At 39.1% G+C, this 18,966-nt stretch overlaps 2 protein-coding genes across 2 annotated transcripts in view; both read left to right on the top strand.

The window, feature by feature from the left end:
* The window catches only part of MTPN (myotrophin), a 52,438-nt gene extending 38,791 nt beyond the window's left edge, over positions 1-13,647 (top strand). Inside the window, exon 4 of the mRNA XM_023190039.2 lies at positions 10,405-13,647. Within this exon, the coding sequence (XP_023045807.1) occupies positions 10,405-10,491 (87 nt within the window). The 3' untranslated portion in view covers positions 10,492-13,647. The remainder of the gene's footprint in view (positions 1-10,404) is intronic.
* LUZP6 (leucine zipper protein 6) lies at positions 11,440-13,647 on the top strand. The gene is made up of 2 exons (XM_023190098.2): positions 11,440-11,499; positions 12,952-13,647. Exons 1-2 carry the CDS (start codon positions 11,440-11,442, stop codon positions 13,132-13,134), a joined length of 243 nt encoding a protein of 80 aa, XP_023045866.1. The 3' UTR covers positions 13,135-13,647.
* Positions 13,648-18,966: the final 5,319 nt, after the last annotated feature.

Below are 18,966 nucleotides of genomic sequence, written 5' to 3'. Positions count from 1 at the left end.
TAATTTACTGTCTCCTGTATCTCCTGTATATGTATCTCCTGTATATGTAAATTAAATATGAAATTAAGTGTACTATGAAATCATCTTGCACCAGTAGATAAAACTGCAAAGTATGTATAATTGTAGGTATTTGAATAATTTTTTAATGTCACTAAATACCAAATTCATTTTTAGTAGTTTCCGAAATTGAATTATACATGTGAGTTCTATGGTAATGGTAATATTTAAGTATATATTTAAACAGTGTAAGGTTTTAAGATTCTGAACATTTTTCTCATAGTACCAGAGAACTACAAACAGTTGCCCCAAATCATGAGATAATGGAGTTCTTTGTGAGTATAGCACAGTTTCTCAAGACTGTTCTAAAATGCATATAAATTGATTCAAAATAGTTGACAATATTCTAATGATACAGTATTACATACTTAGACAAGATAGTATTTTTTAAAAATTAATTTTTCATTTTAATTTGGACGCTTGTGTTCACTAAGGGTAGGATTTCTGTTACTATGACCCAGATGTGAATTTTTTTCATTTATTTAATATTCATTGAGCATCTGCTGGCTACCAGGCATTATCCTAGGTATTAAAGCCATAGGGACAGATATAACAGGGCCCCTTCCTTCATGGAGCTCAGCCTAATTTGGGGAAGATACACCTGGTTAACAGTTAATTACAGACTGTGGTAAGTTCCCTAAGAGAGGTAGAGTTTAGCCATGAGTAACAAAAACCCTTACTGCAGTGATCTAAACACGAAAGTCTGAAGGTGTGCAGTCCAAGGCTAAGTGACTGGCTCTACTGTGTATGTTGTTGCTAGCCCACACTGCAAAGGACAGGCCAAAATTAGGTCAGATAGCCACCTGTAGCTTTAAGGGAGTCTGAGGATTTCATTTTTTTTCAACCTCTGTAGTAGAGGAAAGCAAGGAAGAGCAGATTGGAAGTGGGTTGTGTCAGATGCTGAGTGAGCTACAGTATTGACCTGTGATCTCCAGGGCACCAGCTGCGTGGGAAATCCCAGCAGGCTTCACAGAGAATCTCACAATTGAATGAGAGGTAATTGGGTGGTTCCAAGGAAAGAACAAAGAATGTCTTTTTGATCCTTTACATTTTTCGAAGTCTTCATGAGACATTTAATATCAAAAGGAAGTACACACTGTATTCATTTAAATACTGGGGATATAGGAGTTAACGAGGTAAACACATCCTCTGCTCTTGGACACCTCATTTTCTAGATGGAAGACAGAGTAAACAGGTATACAAATAAATGTAACTTTATTTCAGGTAGTAACAAGTACTGTAGTGGGGGGGAGCGGGGAAGAAACCTTTGTAAGGGTAAAAAATAACTATTTTGGATAGAAAATTTCTTAAGGGTATTACATACTTTTCTCTTAAGCAGAGTAACAAGTAACGGCATGGTGATTTCCTTGAAGCCTCACCAGCATCCAACCCTCGAGGGGGTCTGTTGAAGTTTTGGTTAATTGTCCTTACACTAGCTAAGCATTAGCCGGGCTCAATCTTGGTTTCTTTCTTACTATAGTCATGTCAAGCTCCTGTCAGATGTTACTGTTGTTAGTGTGACCGTCTTCAGTAGGCCTTCTCTCCTTTCTGTTTTCTGTTTCTGATTTTATTTTGACTGAGAAAGTCTGTATTTGAAATAAAAATTTCTGAGTGAGGACGCCAGCATGCTTCTATGGAATGATAAAGAGCTTAAACTCAGTAAAGCTGTTTCAATGGTTTTTTAAAGTTTTATATTCACGTTGTATCAGTTCAAATCAACATAAGGTTGCTGGAATCCTTACCTGATAAGTATCTGTCATAAAACCTTAAACTAGAAACATTGCAAATATTCCTTGAATTGCCTTTAATCCTCAACTGCAGTCTTAGTCCTTGCAGACATTCGTTTTGTATTTGATTCTAAATTGCTTTCTTTCCAAAGGGAATTGACCATTCAAAACCATGCTTGCTAAAGAAAATTTTCTGAAGTAATTGGTTATGTTCCAAGGGGGAAGGGTATGTGTTTATGTGTATATGTAGATAGGTAAATCCATATGCATATATAGAGATAACACACAGTTTGCCCTCCATAGCCATAGTTTTGCATCCATGGATTCAACCACAGATCAAAAATAGATTCAGAAAAATAATTAATAGCACAGTAATTAAAAATAATATAAATTAAAAAGCAATACAGTGTAACAACTAGGTGAGCCTTGAACAATGCAGGGGCTTAGGGTTGCCAATCCCTGCACAGTCAAAAATCCACATAGAATTTTTGACTCCCAAAGAACGAATAGCTTCCTGGTGACCAGAAGCATATGGATGACATAAACAGTCAACACATATTTTTTGTATGTATTATATACTGCATTGTTACAGTAAAGTAAGCTGGAGAAAAGACTATTAAGAAAATCATTACAAAGACAAAATACATTTACTATTCATTAAGTGGAAGTGGGTTACCATAAAGACCTTTTGTCTTTATCCTCATTTTCTTTGCTTCAGGTAGCTTGAGGAGGAGGAATTGGGGGTTGGTCTTGCTGTCTCAGAGGAGGAAGAGGTGGAAGGAGGGACAGGAGAGGCAGGCACACTCCACGTAACTTTTATTGAAAAAAATCTACTTATAATTGGACCTGCACAGTTCAAACCCATGTTGTTCAAGGTTCAACTGTATTTATATAGCATTTACATTGTATTAGGTATTATAAGTAATCTATAGATAATTTAAAATATACAAGAGGATGTGTGTATGTTATATGCAAATCCTAAGCTGTTTTGTATAAGGGATTTGGGTATCCAAGAGGGAGTCAGGAACCAATCCCCCTCACACACACAGGGATGACTATATATATAGATGACTGTATTTATATTTGGTTCCAGAGAGAGAGAGGTCTGTGTGTGTGTGTATCCAGTTAGCACTTGGATATGTATATGTGTGTGCGTGCACGTGCGCACTAATTTTCTGCCTGATTTTATAAATTTTGCATGGAAACAAAGCTGCTGGTTATTCTGTCATTTTACCAGTATAACTATAAGCAGCATCTTCAAAAACCTTGACAAAAGCCTTTTGTCAATAGAACGTCAGATAACTTCTGTAGGGGTTTGAGAGTTTCATCCTTAAAATGTGACTAGTCTAGTTCTCTTGGCCTATTTGTACATGCTAACAACTGATAATATACAGTGGAATTAGGCTATCTGAAGTAAGAAGTAGATAAAGGTGACAAGCAGGTAAAGATACGTTCTTGTTGTTTCATGTGGGGATATCTTATCTTTCCAGCTAGATTGTAAATTATTTATGGGTGGAGATAGCATGACTTGAAGTTTTTTTAAACATCCTCCATGTTTGAACTCACACTATCAAATAATACTTGATTATCTTAAAAATGTTTACTGCCTAGAATGACAAACAACCTGTCTGTTTGGGTCGCTGTAACTTGGCCATAGCAACTTTTTTCTCCTCCAGAAAACTTCAGAAAAATCAGCAGAATCATGCTCTAAATGTAGGCGAATGAACCTCGTTCTGATTGTAATCAGATGTCAGCAAAAGGGACTTCTATGTTGAAATTACCTGAAAATAAGTGAGTATGTTGTATAGTGTGCTAGTAGGCAGGCAGCCTATTCACAATGGAAATGCTTTGTTGATCTATTCACAGCAGTCTATCTTTAAATCTGCCTGATTCAATACTATAATTATTTTATCAAGTTCCTTATCATATATTTTTAGTTCCCATTTGTATCCGTTTTTGTTTTGTTTTGTTTTGTTTTGTGATGGAGTCTCGCTCTGTCACCCAGGCTGGAGTACAGTGGCGCCATCTCGGCTCACTGCAACCTCTGCCTCCTGGGTTCAAGTGATTCTTCTGCCTCAGCCTCCCCAGTAGTTGGGATTACAGGTGCCTGCCACCATGCCTGGCTCATTTTTGTATTTTTTGTAGAGAAGGGGTTTCGCCATGTTGACCAGGCTGGTCTCGAACTCCTGACCTCAGGTGATCTGCCCACCTCAGCCTCCGAAAGTGTCGAGATTACAGGTGTGAGCCACTGTGCTCGGCCTGTATCATTTAATAAACATTTATTGATGACTTCTTATTGGGCCTGTGCAAGGCCTTGGGATTGCAAAGACTAATAAGCCTTGTTCCTGCCCTCAACGTAGTCTGGTAAAGGGAGACAAATATGTAAAACAATCAGTGCATTGAAGCATTGTGGTTGCTGTGACAAAAGTTATATGCAATATGTAAAGACCTGAAGAAGAGGGCAGTTGTGGTCTTAGGAAGTTAAGGGGATAGTGTGTTATGAATAAGAATGTCGTTACAGCTCCAGGTACCACAATTGTAATTTCATAAAGCAGTTGAAACTTGAGCTGAACCTTAGAAACTTAGTGTCTAAGAGTCCAGTAGAGAATTGGGGCACCATCCCAAGCAGAAGCAACAACGAGAAAAGTCACAGGGACAAGAAAGAAACCATGACGTATTAAAGTACAGCACGTTGTTTGGCATAGCCACACAGGTAGAAAGGATTTAGCAAGGCCTATGACTAAAGAGGTAGGTAGGGAACAGATTCTGCCTTCATGTGTCATGTCATTTATCTTTATTCTATTTCATGAGAATGCCATTAAGGGCTTTTAGGGTATTATGAACAGTATGATCAGACTGGCATTTGAGAAAGAACACCCAAACATGTGCAGTCTGAATTACAGTTGTGTAATTTAAAAAAAAAAAAAAAAGGCTGGGGACAGTGGCTCACGCCTGTAATCCCAGCACCTTGGGAGGCCGAGGCGGGCGGATCGCAAGGTCAGGAGATCAAGGCCAGCCTGGCTAACACAGTGAAACCCCATCTCTACTAAAAATACAAAAAAAAAAAAAAAATTAGCCAGGTATGGTGGTACAGGCTTGTAATCCCAGCTACTCAGGAGGCTGAGGCAGAAGAATTGCTTGAACCCGGGAGGCGGAGGTTGCAGTGAGCCAAGATTGTGCCACTGCACTCCAGCCTGGGTGACAGAGCAAGACTCCATCTCAAAAATAAAATAAAATAAAATAAATCATTGCATCAAAATGTTTATACCTGAACTAAAAAAGTGATGGTAGCAATGGAGAACCAAGGACAGATGGGAAATGTTAATAGTATGGTCTGAAGACTAAGTAAACAAGAACTGCATACTGTCCTCCACATCTTCTGGAAGATGGTAGTATTCTTCACCTTGTTAGAGAATATTGAAAAAGGAGCAAGGTTTATAGGAAAAGATTACAGATTCCTTTTGGGAGAGGTTGAATTCAAGGTATTTATGGAACTTAAAATAGGTAAGTCTCAAAGCCAGTCCTCAGAATGAGGACCATAAAGGTTGGACATGGATGAGATGATTAGGAAGAGCATGTTGAGCAAGTTATGAAGAGTGTTAAAGACCTGAACCCTGTATAAAGGACAGCCAGAGAAAGTAAAGGGAGGCAGGGGAGAGTAGAAGGAGTTGGTGCAGGAGGGAGAGGCAGGCTAGGCAGGAGAATGTGGAGATAATACTGTCTTCAGAGTTAGGACAATAATGAGTTGGGAATAAGACTATCATCACTGTTCAGATACCATATATATTGACTAGACTTGGCATTTAGAGGATGTTAGTGACTTACTTCAAAGTGTTTTCAGAGCAGTGTAGGTCAGGTTACAAATTGTCTGCCATGTCTGATTTTTCCTTGTGCTTTAGAAAGAAAACCCCAGGTTGTAGTTGTCCACATGGCAGCCTAAGTAGTCCTTGTGTCTCAACTTTCCTTGCAGTTTTCATTATGGCTGTGTGTCTCACTTTTAGGCTAATAGGGATATGCACAAATGATGTGTGTCACTTCCAAATCATTACAAAATATGAAGCCACTTGCTGTGGACTTTTCTCCTTATCTAGAAGGCTAAAAGCAGATGTAGGATGAGCCAGCTCCAGCCATACGGATGAGGAGTGTACCCATGGAAGATCAACAGAATGGAAGGAACTTAGGTCCTTAGATGACCTTAAAGGACAGAGCCACCCGCCAACCTCTGTGTGCTTAGCACTGAGACTGTTTTATGAGCAAGAAATAAATTAGTTCAATTCATTGTGTTTTAGGTTCTCTCTGTGGTAGCAGTTTACCTTAAGAGTAACAAATTGGTTCATGAATTAGTCTGTTCTCACACTGCTATAAAGAACTACCCGAGACTGGGTAATTTATGAAGAGAAGAGGTTTAATTCACTCACAGTTCCTCAGGCTGTACAGGAGGCGTGGCTGGGGAGGCCTCAGGAAACTTACAATCCTGGCAGAAGGCAAAGGGGAAGCAGTGGTATCTTCTCATGGTGGCAGGAGACAGTGTGAAGGGGGAGGTGCTACACACTTTTAAGCAACCAGATCTCATGAGAACTCTATCACAGGACAGCACTAGGAGGGTAGGGGGTGGCGCCAAACCATTAGCACCCGTGACCCAGTCACCTCCCACCAGGCCCCACCTCCAACATTGGGAATTGCAGTTAGACTTGAGATTTGGGTGGGGACACAGAGCCAAATCATTTTAATTCGTAAGTTTGTGGGACTGGGGAAAACTCAGGCTGCTACTGTAAGTGTTACCTTCTGATTCTGTCACTTGTGAGGATTGCACAGGTTGCAGTATTGGAACAACAGAGAGAAAATGACTAGTCATATTAGTCTGCTAGGTGCCGCCATGAGCAGCATTTACCTAGAAATAATTTGAACGTCACTTATTTTAACTATAAGAATTGATAAAAACACAGTTTTTACATACCAGAATATTAAAGTTAATCTTGACAAAATAGAAAAGCTGTCAAATTAGGAGGTGAAGGGAGTGATGGGAAGGTTGAGAAAGTATCTTATAAAATTACTTTATGAGAATTGATGGAACAAGAAATACAGGTTTAAATAAATATCATTTACATTTATAAAGAACAAAATATTTTAAGTATAAGAAGTTGCGAGGGTCTAGGGAAGGGTGGTAGTGATGAGCTAAAGGCTTATCTATGTAGCAGGAAGTCAAAAGATAAAATCTAAAGTTATAGCTCAAATATCAGCATGAGTATATTGTTTAAAGTTATGTAAATAATTAAAAACAATTTAAAAATGGTTTCTTCAAGGAAGCGATAGGGCCAAATATACTTAAATTCTTCAGTTACTGCATCAAGTACCAAAAAAAGTTGTTTTAATATTCTTACCTATATTGACAAAACTGGTTCATCTTTTTTTTTTTTTAGAGCAACTGGTTTTACTTTATTAAATTCATTCTTTATTTTATTTTATTTTATATTTTATTTTAGTTTAGTTTAGTTTATTTTAGTTCAGTTCAGTTCAGTTCAGTTTAGTTTAGTTTAGTTTAGTTTTAGACTGAGTCTTGCTTAGTTGCCCAGGCTGGAGTGCAGCGTCTTGATCTCATCTGTGCTTACTGCACCCTCCGCCTCCTGGGTTCAAGTGATTTTCATGCCTTAGCCTACGGAGTAGCTACGATTACAGGCGTGTGCCACCACATGAGGCTAATTTTTGTGTTTTTAGTAGAGATGGGGTTTTGCCATGTTGGCCAGGCTGGTCTGGAACTCCTGGCCTCAGGTGATCCACCTGCATAGGCCTCCCAAAGTGCTGGGATTACAGCTGTGAGCCACTCTGCCTGGCCTTAAATTTATTCTTAAGTATTTTATCCTTTTTGATGCTACTACAAATGGAATTTTTAAATTACATTTTTGAATTGTGAACCTTTTATCATTATGAAATGTCCTCTTTGTCTCTAGTAATTTTTTTTATCTTAAGGCTTCTTTTGTCTGATATAAATATAGTCACTCTACTTAAAATTACTCGATCATTTTTTAAACAAGTATAATGTATACATATTTAGAACAGAAGAGTAGAAGGAAAGACTAAGATGTTAATATTACTTGTATCTAACCTATAGAATTAGGAGTTTTCTAAGTTTGCATCATAATTAGGAAAAAGGTGACATGCACATTTTAAAAATATTTTATCTAAATACTTCTGGTTGCAAATAGCAGAGATAAGTCAACAAGCAGAAAAGGAGTTTTTGAAAAGCTACTGGCCTGGTTGCAGAATCAACAGGAAAAGCTGGGAACCAGGCTGAGAAGAGACTGAGCTGTGGCAACTGCAGGGCTCTGGGTAGCAGGAACTTCTCAGCTGGTTCATCGAAGGGGATGCCCCGCAAATGAGCTCTGACTTCTTATATTCCCTCTTTTGATCTCTTCAGTCAAGATTCAAAATTTAGGAGAGAGTATTCCGCTTGAGTTAAATAAATCTTTGAAATTTGGTGAGGAAAATAAGCATCTCCATTTTATAATCCCAGGACTATAGAGGACACTGGGAATGGGTAAGGGGAACAGAAATACACTTACAATGAACATGATCTAGTATTTGGTAGCACAACAGGGCTACAGTAAATTGTTAACTGTTATTAACAACTTATTTTTTACACTCGTTAACAATTTACTGTGTATTTTAAAATAAGTAAAAGAGCGGAATTAGAATGTTCTAACACAAAGACGTGGTAAGTGCCCTGATTTGATCATTACACATTGTATGACTGTATCACAACATCACATACCCCATCAATATGTAGAACTGTTCTGTACCCATGATAATTAAAAATTAAAATGTTAAAAAACAATAGGGGACAAATGATTCCCCGAGATGAAATTAGGGTGCTGCCATCAAATGGAGGGAAATAAACTCCGGTAGCTAAAAAGCAATAGAAGTTCACTATAATATGTAACTGTTAGTGCAGAATTACAGTTATAATGCTAGTCATAAAAACAGCCATCAAAATGAATAAGAAATAACTTTTTTGAATACAGTTATCCCAGTCGTCCCTTAACCCTCGTGGCGGGACTCATAGCATTGAAGTTCTCACGCACTGACGTCTCTCCCACTTGACCCTGAATTCCATGTCTTCCATGAAGCAGTTAAATTGATTTAGAAATGAAGAAATAGAGACTTTTATAATAATACTGAGGAGGACTTTGTGATCATTTAACACTTCCTAGAATGTCATCTCCTCCCTGGTTTACTAACCAATTAGCCTGTACTCCTCGTCAACAGTCAGCTCAGGCTTTTTACCTCATCTCGGAAGACTTTCTACCTTAAAACGCCCTCCTGCCACGTCCTGTTCTGATTATGGGCCACTCATCCCTGTTACTGCTCTCGTCTCACGGTGTTGTGTTGGTTGAGTTGTCTGACTCTCATACCATCCAGACTGGCAGACTCTTGTCTTATTTTTCTTTGATTCTCCAGTCCTTTACACAGGATGTGCACATTAAACATTCAGTAAATATTTGTTGAGTGAATGGGTGGATTTGCCAAAGAAAAGGGTAAGGCATCCCATGTAGAGCCCGCATGGATAAAGGCGTGACACACGGCAGGAACTGGTGGGAAATTCTGTAGGATTAGAGCATGGAGAGGTTAACTGGAGAAGAGACTGGTAAAGTTGACCAGTGTTAGCCTCTAAAGGACCATATATGCCAAGTTTAAACAATTCTGTAGGCGTCAGGAACAAGCAGAAGAATGCGTGAGATTTGGGAAGGGGAGTGAATAAGTACTGGCCGGAGTATGTGGTGAATAAGTACTGGCTGGAGCTAGAGCTGGTGAAGAGAACCCTCAGATGGTAGGATGTTGTCTCTGGAAGTCAAGAATCAGACCTGGTTTGGGAGCAGATTAACCTACCGTGCACCTAGGCACTTTTCCAGGTGCTGGGAGTACAGTGGTGAATTACTGCCCCCATGGAGCTTTCATCCAGAAAGGGCAGACAGATAAAACAACATACAGGCACAAAAGGGCACATACACCCTCTCAAAACCAGAATGCCGTGTTGCAGATAAAATGTTCCAAGGCAGCACTCTCCAGGTTAAGCGTTCAGAGCGGTCTGGTATCTGCACTGAATATTTCCCTACAATATCGCAGGGAACCTTCTTACAGTCCGCCTCTCAGGCATTTACTGCGAAGTGTTTACAAGTAAAATGACCAATACTGTATATGTTCTTGATGTAGAGTGCATTAAGTATTATATACAAAAAGTGTTTCAAATAAGAAAAAATAATTTGTCACAGAAATACTTTAGCAAAGTGATTTACTTTTTCCCCGTTTCATACTGTGCATAGGGATATTATTTTTAAAGCCTAATTAGATAAATATATGATAGTATAAATAAAAGCCAGTGATTGCCTGGGTTCATTTTGTAGCTTACAATTCTTAGTGCCTGAAAAATAATGGGGCGTTTTTACAACATTAATCCATAACATTGCCAGCTTTTTTGTTTTTCTGCAGTAGAATAGTCTCCACTAGTAAAGAATTTTTAATTCTTGATGTAAACATTAACCTGTGCCATGCAATCTAGTCTTACATTCTCTTCCCCCAGTTGTGGGCTCATTGAATGATAAGGACCCTTTCCTCTCTTTTCCAGGGTGCTGATAAAACTGTGAAAGGCCCAGATGGACTGACTGCCTTTGAAGCCACTGACAACCAGGCAATCAAAGCTCTTCTCCAGTGATGGATGGATGGACTGATAACTTGGGAAGAATGACTCTCCTGTGGCCTCACACTGCTGCCTGTCTGTCTGTCACTCTCTATCTGCCAGCTTCTTCAGCTAAATACTTTAAGAGGGGTGAGGGGAGAGAGAAATTCATAACAAATCAGACTACTGGGGAAAAAAAAAAGTGTTCTGGAGGAGGGGCAAAAAGAACCATGATCAGGCTTTTACTGGGATTCCTGATCAAGTAAGCCTCTTCCCTTTCTAATACACCTTATACCCAAGGGAGAGCAAAGACAAAATATACCAGTATCATTTGACCTTTTCAGCTCCCTAGCTAATTTATTAATTGATTGTGTTGAAGGTCTGATTCTACAAAGGCCAACTCGACATATTTGGTAGCCCTAACTGTGTAAACAGTAGTGGCTGCTGTGATGTAAACTTAGGGTGCTGAGATAAGCAATTAGCTCTAGCCTTCTGCCTTAAGAATGCATTCTACTGGGGATTTCCTGGCATAGTTAAGAGCGCTGCCTGTAAGGTTGGTGACCAAATCTTTCCTCAGTGACTTTAAGCTTTATGTGAAAGCTTAGTTAAGGTGAGGAGGGGCACACTCCTAAATTGCTGGATGACTGAACTTTGGATTTTCTCTCCCCTTTCACATGGATTTCATGTCTCTTTAGATAAAACTGACTAGTTTTATTTATAAAATCTTAAGTTTTGGAAGTCTAAAGGAGAAACCATTCCAGTATGCATATTTTTTTCTCCTCTAGATTCATACATTTTATATAGCATTGAAACACTTTCAAACTCCTGCTGGTAGTAAAAGGGGATTTAAAAATAGAATCATAGCCATAAGCCTGTTAGTATCATATAAAGAGAGAACAGTTATCTTAGTACCTATGGATTTTCTTTATTTGCTGTTTGAATGGACCTCGGTTATGTATGGAGAATTAAGGAACATTCTTTGGAATGCCTCTCTCAGACCCATCTTGGATGCTGATTACTTATTGCACCAAAGCTATCACTGGGGTGAGATTTACTGTTTGGACAAATTTAGCCCCATCCCTTCAAAAATATACTTGTAACCAGGTTTCCCAGAGTTGTTGATAGGCTTCTGCTGAACATATGCCAACCCACCTGCATAATATATTTTTGTTGCTTTTATAAATCATGCATCGCATAAAGTGTGACAACTCCAAAATGTATTCTCTGTTCTTAGAATACAGTGCCCTAAAATGGTGTTCTTAGGACCTGCAGAAAATATTTACACATATTTCCAAATATTTATTTCATGAGCAGTACAGCTAATTAAAATATGTAAGCTTAAATTTTGTATCTTGCATTTAAAATGTTAAGATTCCTTTGACTTGCCATCCATATAACCTTACTAAAAATATTAAGAGTTTTTTCTTAGCCAAGTCATGCAATAATTGAATGTACCTCAAATTTTTAGAGAGGGGAGGGTGGGTTAGGGACTGATACTCAGATTGTGGGTAATAATTGAATTGATTTTTAAAGGCAACGTAGCATTCTACAGCAGGGTTAAACTATTACCAAGAACAGTCACCCTGGTTAATAACAAGTTTTACTGATCAGTTGCTGATTGGACGTGTGGGTGTGTGTGGGTGTGGGTGTGTGTGTGTATCTTTCCCCATGAGCCCTTTTTTTAATCCTGTGGCTTTTTCACTTACAACTAGCCTAACCCTGTAATTTTCCTATATCCAAGAAAACAATCACAAAGTAGTGGTTTAAATACTTTGTTGTATTTGGCTAATTTTGCTGTCTTAATGCAACCTGTTAAGAGTTGGGTTAAAAATCAGTAATCAGTACTTTATTACATCACTGAACTAAAATATGGAGACATCCTCATTGAAAATGGAGGGCACTCTATCAGTCTATAACTATCAACGTAGTGCAACAGGGTGTTTTGATACCTTTGTTTTCACCTCTTGACATAATGCTATTTAAAGGCTTGAATTTTTTCCCTTTACATAATTTTCACCTTTGCTTTCAAAGTGTTTTGTTGTAGTTGGCTATTGCAGAGAGTGCATTGTCCTATCCTTCCTAAACCTGGTCTGCTTTCTACATTCATGGTATGGAAACCTCGTAATTCTTTGTACAGTTTATCCTGATGTTCCTTGTAATGCAGTAGAGGCTATTTTGCCTTCCCTCTTCTTTCTCAACCTTTTTGTAAACCCCATAATTATGAAGCTATTGCTTGAGAAAATAACATATAAACATAGAATAGAATAGACTGACCAAGATGGTTCACAGTTTCTTTTTTTAACTAGGTTATTTATAATGTATTTCTGAACCACTTGGCAGACAAATTCACAACACTTAATGTTCATATTTTGAGTAAAGGAAACTAAAACCATGTCTGCTTTCTGGTACTACATGCATTAGCAAAAGGTTAAGTAAGTTTTGTTCTCCACTGAAGTAATACTTAACATCTCAGAAAAAATCTTGCATGTTCTGTAGTTTTGTATTAAATCAGTCATTTCATATGCACTATATCAAGTACAAACAGGTAGTTTACCTGTTTATAGTAGTGTACTAACAAAGTCTCCCTTGCAGCTTCAGACTGGTATCTATAGGCTTATCGTTCAAATACAGCACTTGAATATCCCAAGTAGTTCTTCTACGCATAGCTCACCTTTCTAAACCCAGTTAAGCATGGAAGAGAGGTAGTAGGTAGGTGCAGTGTGTGGAAGCTGCAGACAAGTAGGCCTTTTATTCATTGATTTCTTTTCCCAAGTACTGGATTTTAAATCTATATGTATCTATTGGGTTTTTTTTTCTAATATTTCAATTGAGCTGCTGTTTTCTTCCATGCAATATTGTATACTCAATTGTGTATAGAAGAAGCTGGTGAGAGTGCCCTCCTACATAAATAAGCAATTGCAGTGTTTTGCATGCAAAATATAAAAAATTTAAATTGTCCTGATTCTATTTTGTAAATGGAGAAACAATCATATCTTTCTAAGCAGTAATGGAGGAAGACTAGTGCTTTGTGCATTTTGATATATTTGAGTTCATTTTTTCCACAATGTCATACTTTTGACACAATTGGGTTTCTCATAAGTATCCTGGTTCATGTACATCCGAATGCTAAATAATACTGTGTTTAAGTTTTGTGTTGCAAGAACAAATGGAATAAACTTGAATTGTGCTACAGCTAGTGTGTCACAGCATTTTTCTCAGTTACTATCAATTTCATTTTGTAGTCATCTCTAAAACTATACCAGAAGCTTGATTGACGCAAACATTTAGTTAATCTAAATTAATATATCCCACTTCTAGAAAAAAAAGATGAATGGAGGGAAAATAAAACATAAAGATTTAATTGAAGTAAACCTTATACCAGTCTTTGAAAGGATTTGCTTTTGTGTCAGTCTCCTGACATTAATTGTTTTACCGTAACTTCAGTAATGCTCCTGGTTGATGGGGAACAAGGTATAGCCAACACATCCCAGAGCGTCAGGATCTTCAGAGGGGTTGAAGAAAATGAAGTCGTGGTTAAACCTCTTTGATCCTTTCATTGGCTCACATTTCTTGGAGATCTGCATTTCCAAACTCAGCTACAAGCACCTTTTTAGAGTGTAATTTTCAGGATGATTACTTTGAACCTTAAAACTGAACAAAATTAAATACAAAATTAGTTTGGTTGTGTTGTAATCTTGTCAACACCAGAAGACTATTCTGCAGTTTACTTTTAATGATAGAAAAAAATATGTGCAGATACTAAGTTACAGCAAAAGCTATGTTTTAGAACTTTCACGTTGTTGACTAAAGTATAAATGGGGACCATGTGCGGCTTTAGGGGGAAGTGTTTACAGAAAATGTTTGAAGTTCTCATTTTAAGAATTGGAATCTAGGACCGGCGCAGTGGCTCACGCCTGTAATCCCAGCACTTTGGGAGGCTGAGGCAAGGAACATCACTTGAGCCCAGGAGTTTGAGACCAGCCTGGGCAACAGAGGGAGACTGAGTCTCTGCAAAAAATTAAAAAACAATTAGCTGGGTATGGTGGCAAGTGCCTGTAGACCCAACTACTTGGGAGGCTGAGGTGGGAGGATTGCTTGAGCTTGGGAGGTTTGAGGCTACAATGAGTGAGCTGTGATTGCACCACTGCACTCTGGTCTAGGCAACAAAGTGAGACCCAGTCTCAAAAAGAAAAAAGAATTGGGCTCTATAAAGAAAGTTTAAATCTGGTTAAATACGTTTTAAAGGGAACAGAGTCCCCTTATATAATGATTGAAGAACAGACCCGCATATATGGATGGAAGGCACACATCTGGTAGAAAGAAAGAGCTTAGAGGAGAATTAGTTTGCGATTAGAGAATAGCTGTCATAGAACTTCCATGCAGCACAGTATACCAGACCACCATGAGATTATTTTTTTCCTCTTTCTGTAACATCATTGATTCTCAAAATGTGGTCTCTACACCAACAGCATCGCCATAACCTGGAAACTTAATAAAAATCCAAACTTTTGGGCCCTAGCCAAGACCTACTGACTCAAACTCAGGCTGGACCCAAAAGCCTGTGTTGTAACAAGCCCTCTAGGTGATTTTGATGCATGCTGAAGTTTGAGGGCCATTGAATAAGACCATAAGAGCAATAGTCAAATAGCCTATATATAGATGCCATCAGAAATGACTTCCTAAAGAGAAAGTAAATGGAAGCCTTTAACACGTGAAATGTAGCAAAACTGGCCGTAGCAAAACTGGCCAAGTGTTGAAGCTCCAGACACCCAGGACAATCTTTAAAAATGAATTTCAAAGGTATATTCCAGCCAAAAGAAGTCAGGGGAAAATGGAACAATGGTTCCAAAGATGTAACACTGGTGAAAATGACCCTCAGTTATTCTTAGGGGATTTTCCCCCTTATGTCCCCAAAGTTGGATTCCTGAGACTCAAGCCTTACCTTTACCTTACCTTTCCTTGAATTCCAAAATAAAGTGGAGAGTGGAAGCCGGGCACAGGGGCTCATTCCTGTAATCCCAGCACTTTGGGAGGCCAAGGTGGGCAGATCACTTGAGGTCAGGAGTTTGAGACCAGTCTGGCCAACATGGGAAAACCCCATCTCTACTAATATAAAAATTAGCTGGGTGTGATGGCACATGCCTGTAGTCGCAGCTACTTGGGAGGCTGAGGCACAAGAATCGCTTGAACCCAGGAGGCAGAGGTTGCAGTGAGCCGAGATCACACCACTGCACTCCAGCCTGGGCAACAGAATGAAACTGTGTCTCAGAAAAAAAAAAAAAAAAAGTGGAGGGTTGGGAGAGACATGCAAAGATTTCTTGGGACCTATGACATGAACTGCGGTCTCATGCTTTTTACATGCAGGTCATTGTGGACTGGCAGGCAGAGCCACTCTGAGGAGGCTGAAGGCTGCTTTCTTAGCCCAATGCCCTGTTTACCATCACGGTGTGCTGTGCAGATGGATTCCCCGCTGCAGTGGGTGTGCCACTGGCTTGGGAACAGCAGCCTTGGGGCCAGGTGCCCTGGAGTGGTGTGTCCCAATTTCTCTACACAGTGGAGTGGCTTTTGCCCTCTGTTTTTCTTTTTGGGTGGCCACTCATCCTATCCAACTAAATAGGTCCCGTATCAGGTCAATGATCTTCTCCAGATACCAGCCAGATCATCACACATCAGCCGTGGGATATTTTTCTCCAAGGCTTTTACTTCTTAAAATATGATTGCTGATTGAGAAGAGAATTTAACAGCAGCTTTAATAGCACCTGGCCCGCGATAGACGTTTCACTGTGTTTGTTCTGAATGATGACGTAAATGATGACTGAATGATGACATTCTACAGTAAAATGTGAAAACAGCTTTGATTCAGTAAATCCTGCCCTAGAAAAGACTATTAGAAGAGCCACAAAGCTACCTGTGTCCATGGACCCAAATATTGACCATGGAGCCTCATAAGTACTACTGATAATGATTGCAAACCCAAATCAATGAAGTGAAGACATATACCACAGAGTCACAACAATTCACTGAGGAAATGCTGACCATGGGGTCAGGTGCAGGTCACTGTGAGCCATCGTGACACATACTCGGGCACAGCTAAACGTGACGAAGCAAAACAAAGCATTGTCTGGCCACTCTAGCAACTTCTGTGATTCAGCAGCTGCAGCAGCAAGGATGGTCTTATTTCCACTGTTTTGATAGAAGAGTGGATCACACGTCTGGCAACACTCATGGTAACAGCAGCTTGTCACACAAAGGAAAATAATACACAGACAATTCCTGGCCACCAGATGTTGGTTTTGAGAATACTACTAGAGTTTTTTTAAAAGAAGTTATATTTTTCTTTTTTTTTTTTTTTTTTTTTTTTTGAGACAAGAGTCTTGCTTTTGTCACCCAGGCTGGAGTATGCAATGGCGCAATCTTGGCTCACTGCAACCTCTGCCTCCCGGATTCAAGTGATTCTCCCTGCCTCAGACTCCTGAGTAGCTGGGATTATGGGCACCCACCATCACACCCGGCTAATTTTTGTATTTTTAGTAGAGACAGGGTTTTGCCATGTTTGCCAGGTTGGCCTTGAACTCCTGACCTCAAGTGATCCACCCCCCTCAAAGTGCTGGGATTATAGGCGTGAGCCACCACACCCATTTTTCTAAGATTTTACTTACAAATCTGGAAGTGTCTTGTACACCTATATCCCCTTCCTAGTATCTACTAATCCTCCGTATGTTTATACACATCCCCTGTGGCAAGCTACCAAATCTAACTACCTCGCTACTACTTTGTGATTTGCTAGTCAAATTTCATTAGGCTTGAAAGTCTTCCAATCGAAACTAATTTATGGTAATTTTTCAATTAATGGTTCATGAGATTAGGCCACAACACTATGAACCTAGAAACTCTGTAATATAACCATTCTTAACAAAAATTATTACGTAAGGGAGTTAGGGTTTTATGACATTTTGATGTTTGTTTCACCATTTTAACTGAACATTTACTATGATCTGGGGACCATTCCAAATATTTTGTGTGAACTGACTCATTTGATCTTCCTAATAATCCTATGAGGTGGGAATATTGCCATCCCTATTTTTAGATGATCAAACTAAAAAGAGAGGTTAAGTGACTTGCTTATGGTCACACAACTAGCTAGTGGTAAAGTCAGGCAGTCTGGCTGTAAAGTTTGTGCTTTCTACACTTGTATTGCCTCTCCAACTCTCACTGAACCAACCAACTAAATTTTATCCAATGAACACAGCTTTTTCTAAGACTCTTTAAAAGATACTTGGAAAATATTATATGGACTTGTCTATGATTTTAAACAATTAGGTGAAAAAATCTTATGCATTGATCTGGATGAAATCAGATTCTACAAAGACAACATTTAATTTTCAAGTTTGAGAAGTAACAATACTTTAGTGTAATAAATAATTTTTGACAGTCTATAAAATTGTGGTATAATCAAGAATTGACAAATTATGGTTCACAGGCTGAATCTGACCCATTGTCTATTTTGTTTTATTGGAACACAGCCATGCTCATTGTTTTATTGGAACACAGCCATGCTCATTCACTTACATATTACCTATGACTGCTTCCACATTTCAACAGCAAAGGTGAGCAGTTGCAACAGATACTGTAGTTCATGAAGCCCAAAATATTTATTATCTGGCCCTTCACAGAAAAAGTTTGCTGACCCCAAGATATAGATGTTTAGAAGGCATAGGTTGAGAAATACTCCCACGGATTGGCCGGCACCTCATTACAGAAGGGTTAGCAAAATCATGAAAGAATGTAATTAGTTAGTTGAAGCATATGAAAGGCCAAACCCATGAATAACACACCACTCTTTATGCCTGAAGTAGACAGTTACACGAATGGTCCCCAGTGAATCATGCCTATGGGTATCTGTGTCCTTACATAATCCCTTTGTATATTCACTCTTGATTTTGGCTGTGTGAGTTACTTGGCCCATCAAACATGAAGCTGGGAGAAGCTTGACAAGTGCTTCCTCGTTCGGGCTTGCCATCCTGGATCTTATCATGGAACAGAGTCTGGAGTCACACTGCAGAAGACGCCACATGAAGAACTGAGGTGTCCCAGCCAACAGCCCCAGATAACCACCAGACATGTAAGTGGGGCTGTCCTGAACCATCTAGCCTCAGTCAATCCCCCAGATAACTGTAGCAGCATGAGTGATCCTAGGTGAGACCAGGAGGAGAACCAGCAGCTGAGCTCAGTCCAAACTGCAGACCGTGAACAAATACAAAGAGGTGACGTTAAGCCACCAGAAGTAGGCATAGTGTCTTATGCAACAATAGATAACCTTACACAGCACCCTAGCTGATGGACATCTGATGAGGAATTAGGAGCATCACTTACAGAGAGGAAAACATGTCTAAATATTAAAAATGATCCAAAAAATGATACCCATAAGATACCAAGCAAATACCATTGAGGACCCAGGATTTCCTTTCCTTTAAACTCTTGAAGGAAAGAAAAATAGATTAAATAACAAAA

The sequence above is a fragment of the Piliocolobus tephrosceles genome, chromosome 8 (assembly GCF_002776525.5).
Source record: "Piliocolobus tephrosceles isolate RC106 chromosome 8, ASM277652v3, whole genome shotgun sequence".
Lineage (NCBI taxonomy): Eukaryota > Metazoa > Chordata > Mammalia > Primates > Cercopithecidae > Piliocolobus > Piliocolobus tephrosceles.
Note: the sequence above shows the minus strand (reverse complement) of the source record. Positions and strands in the feature narration are given on the sequence as shown.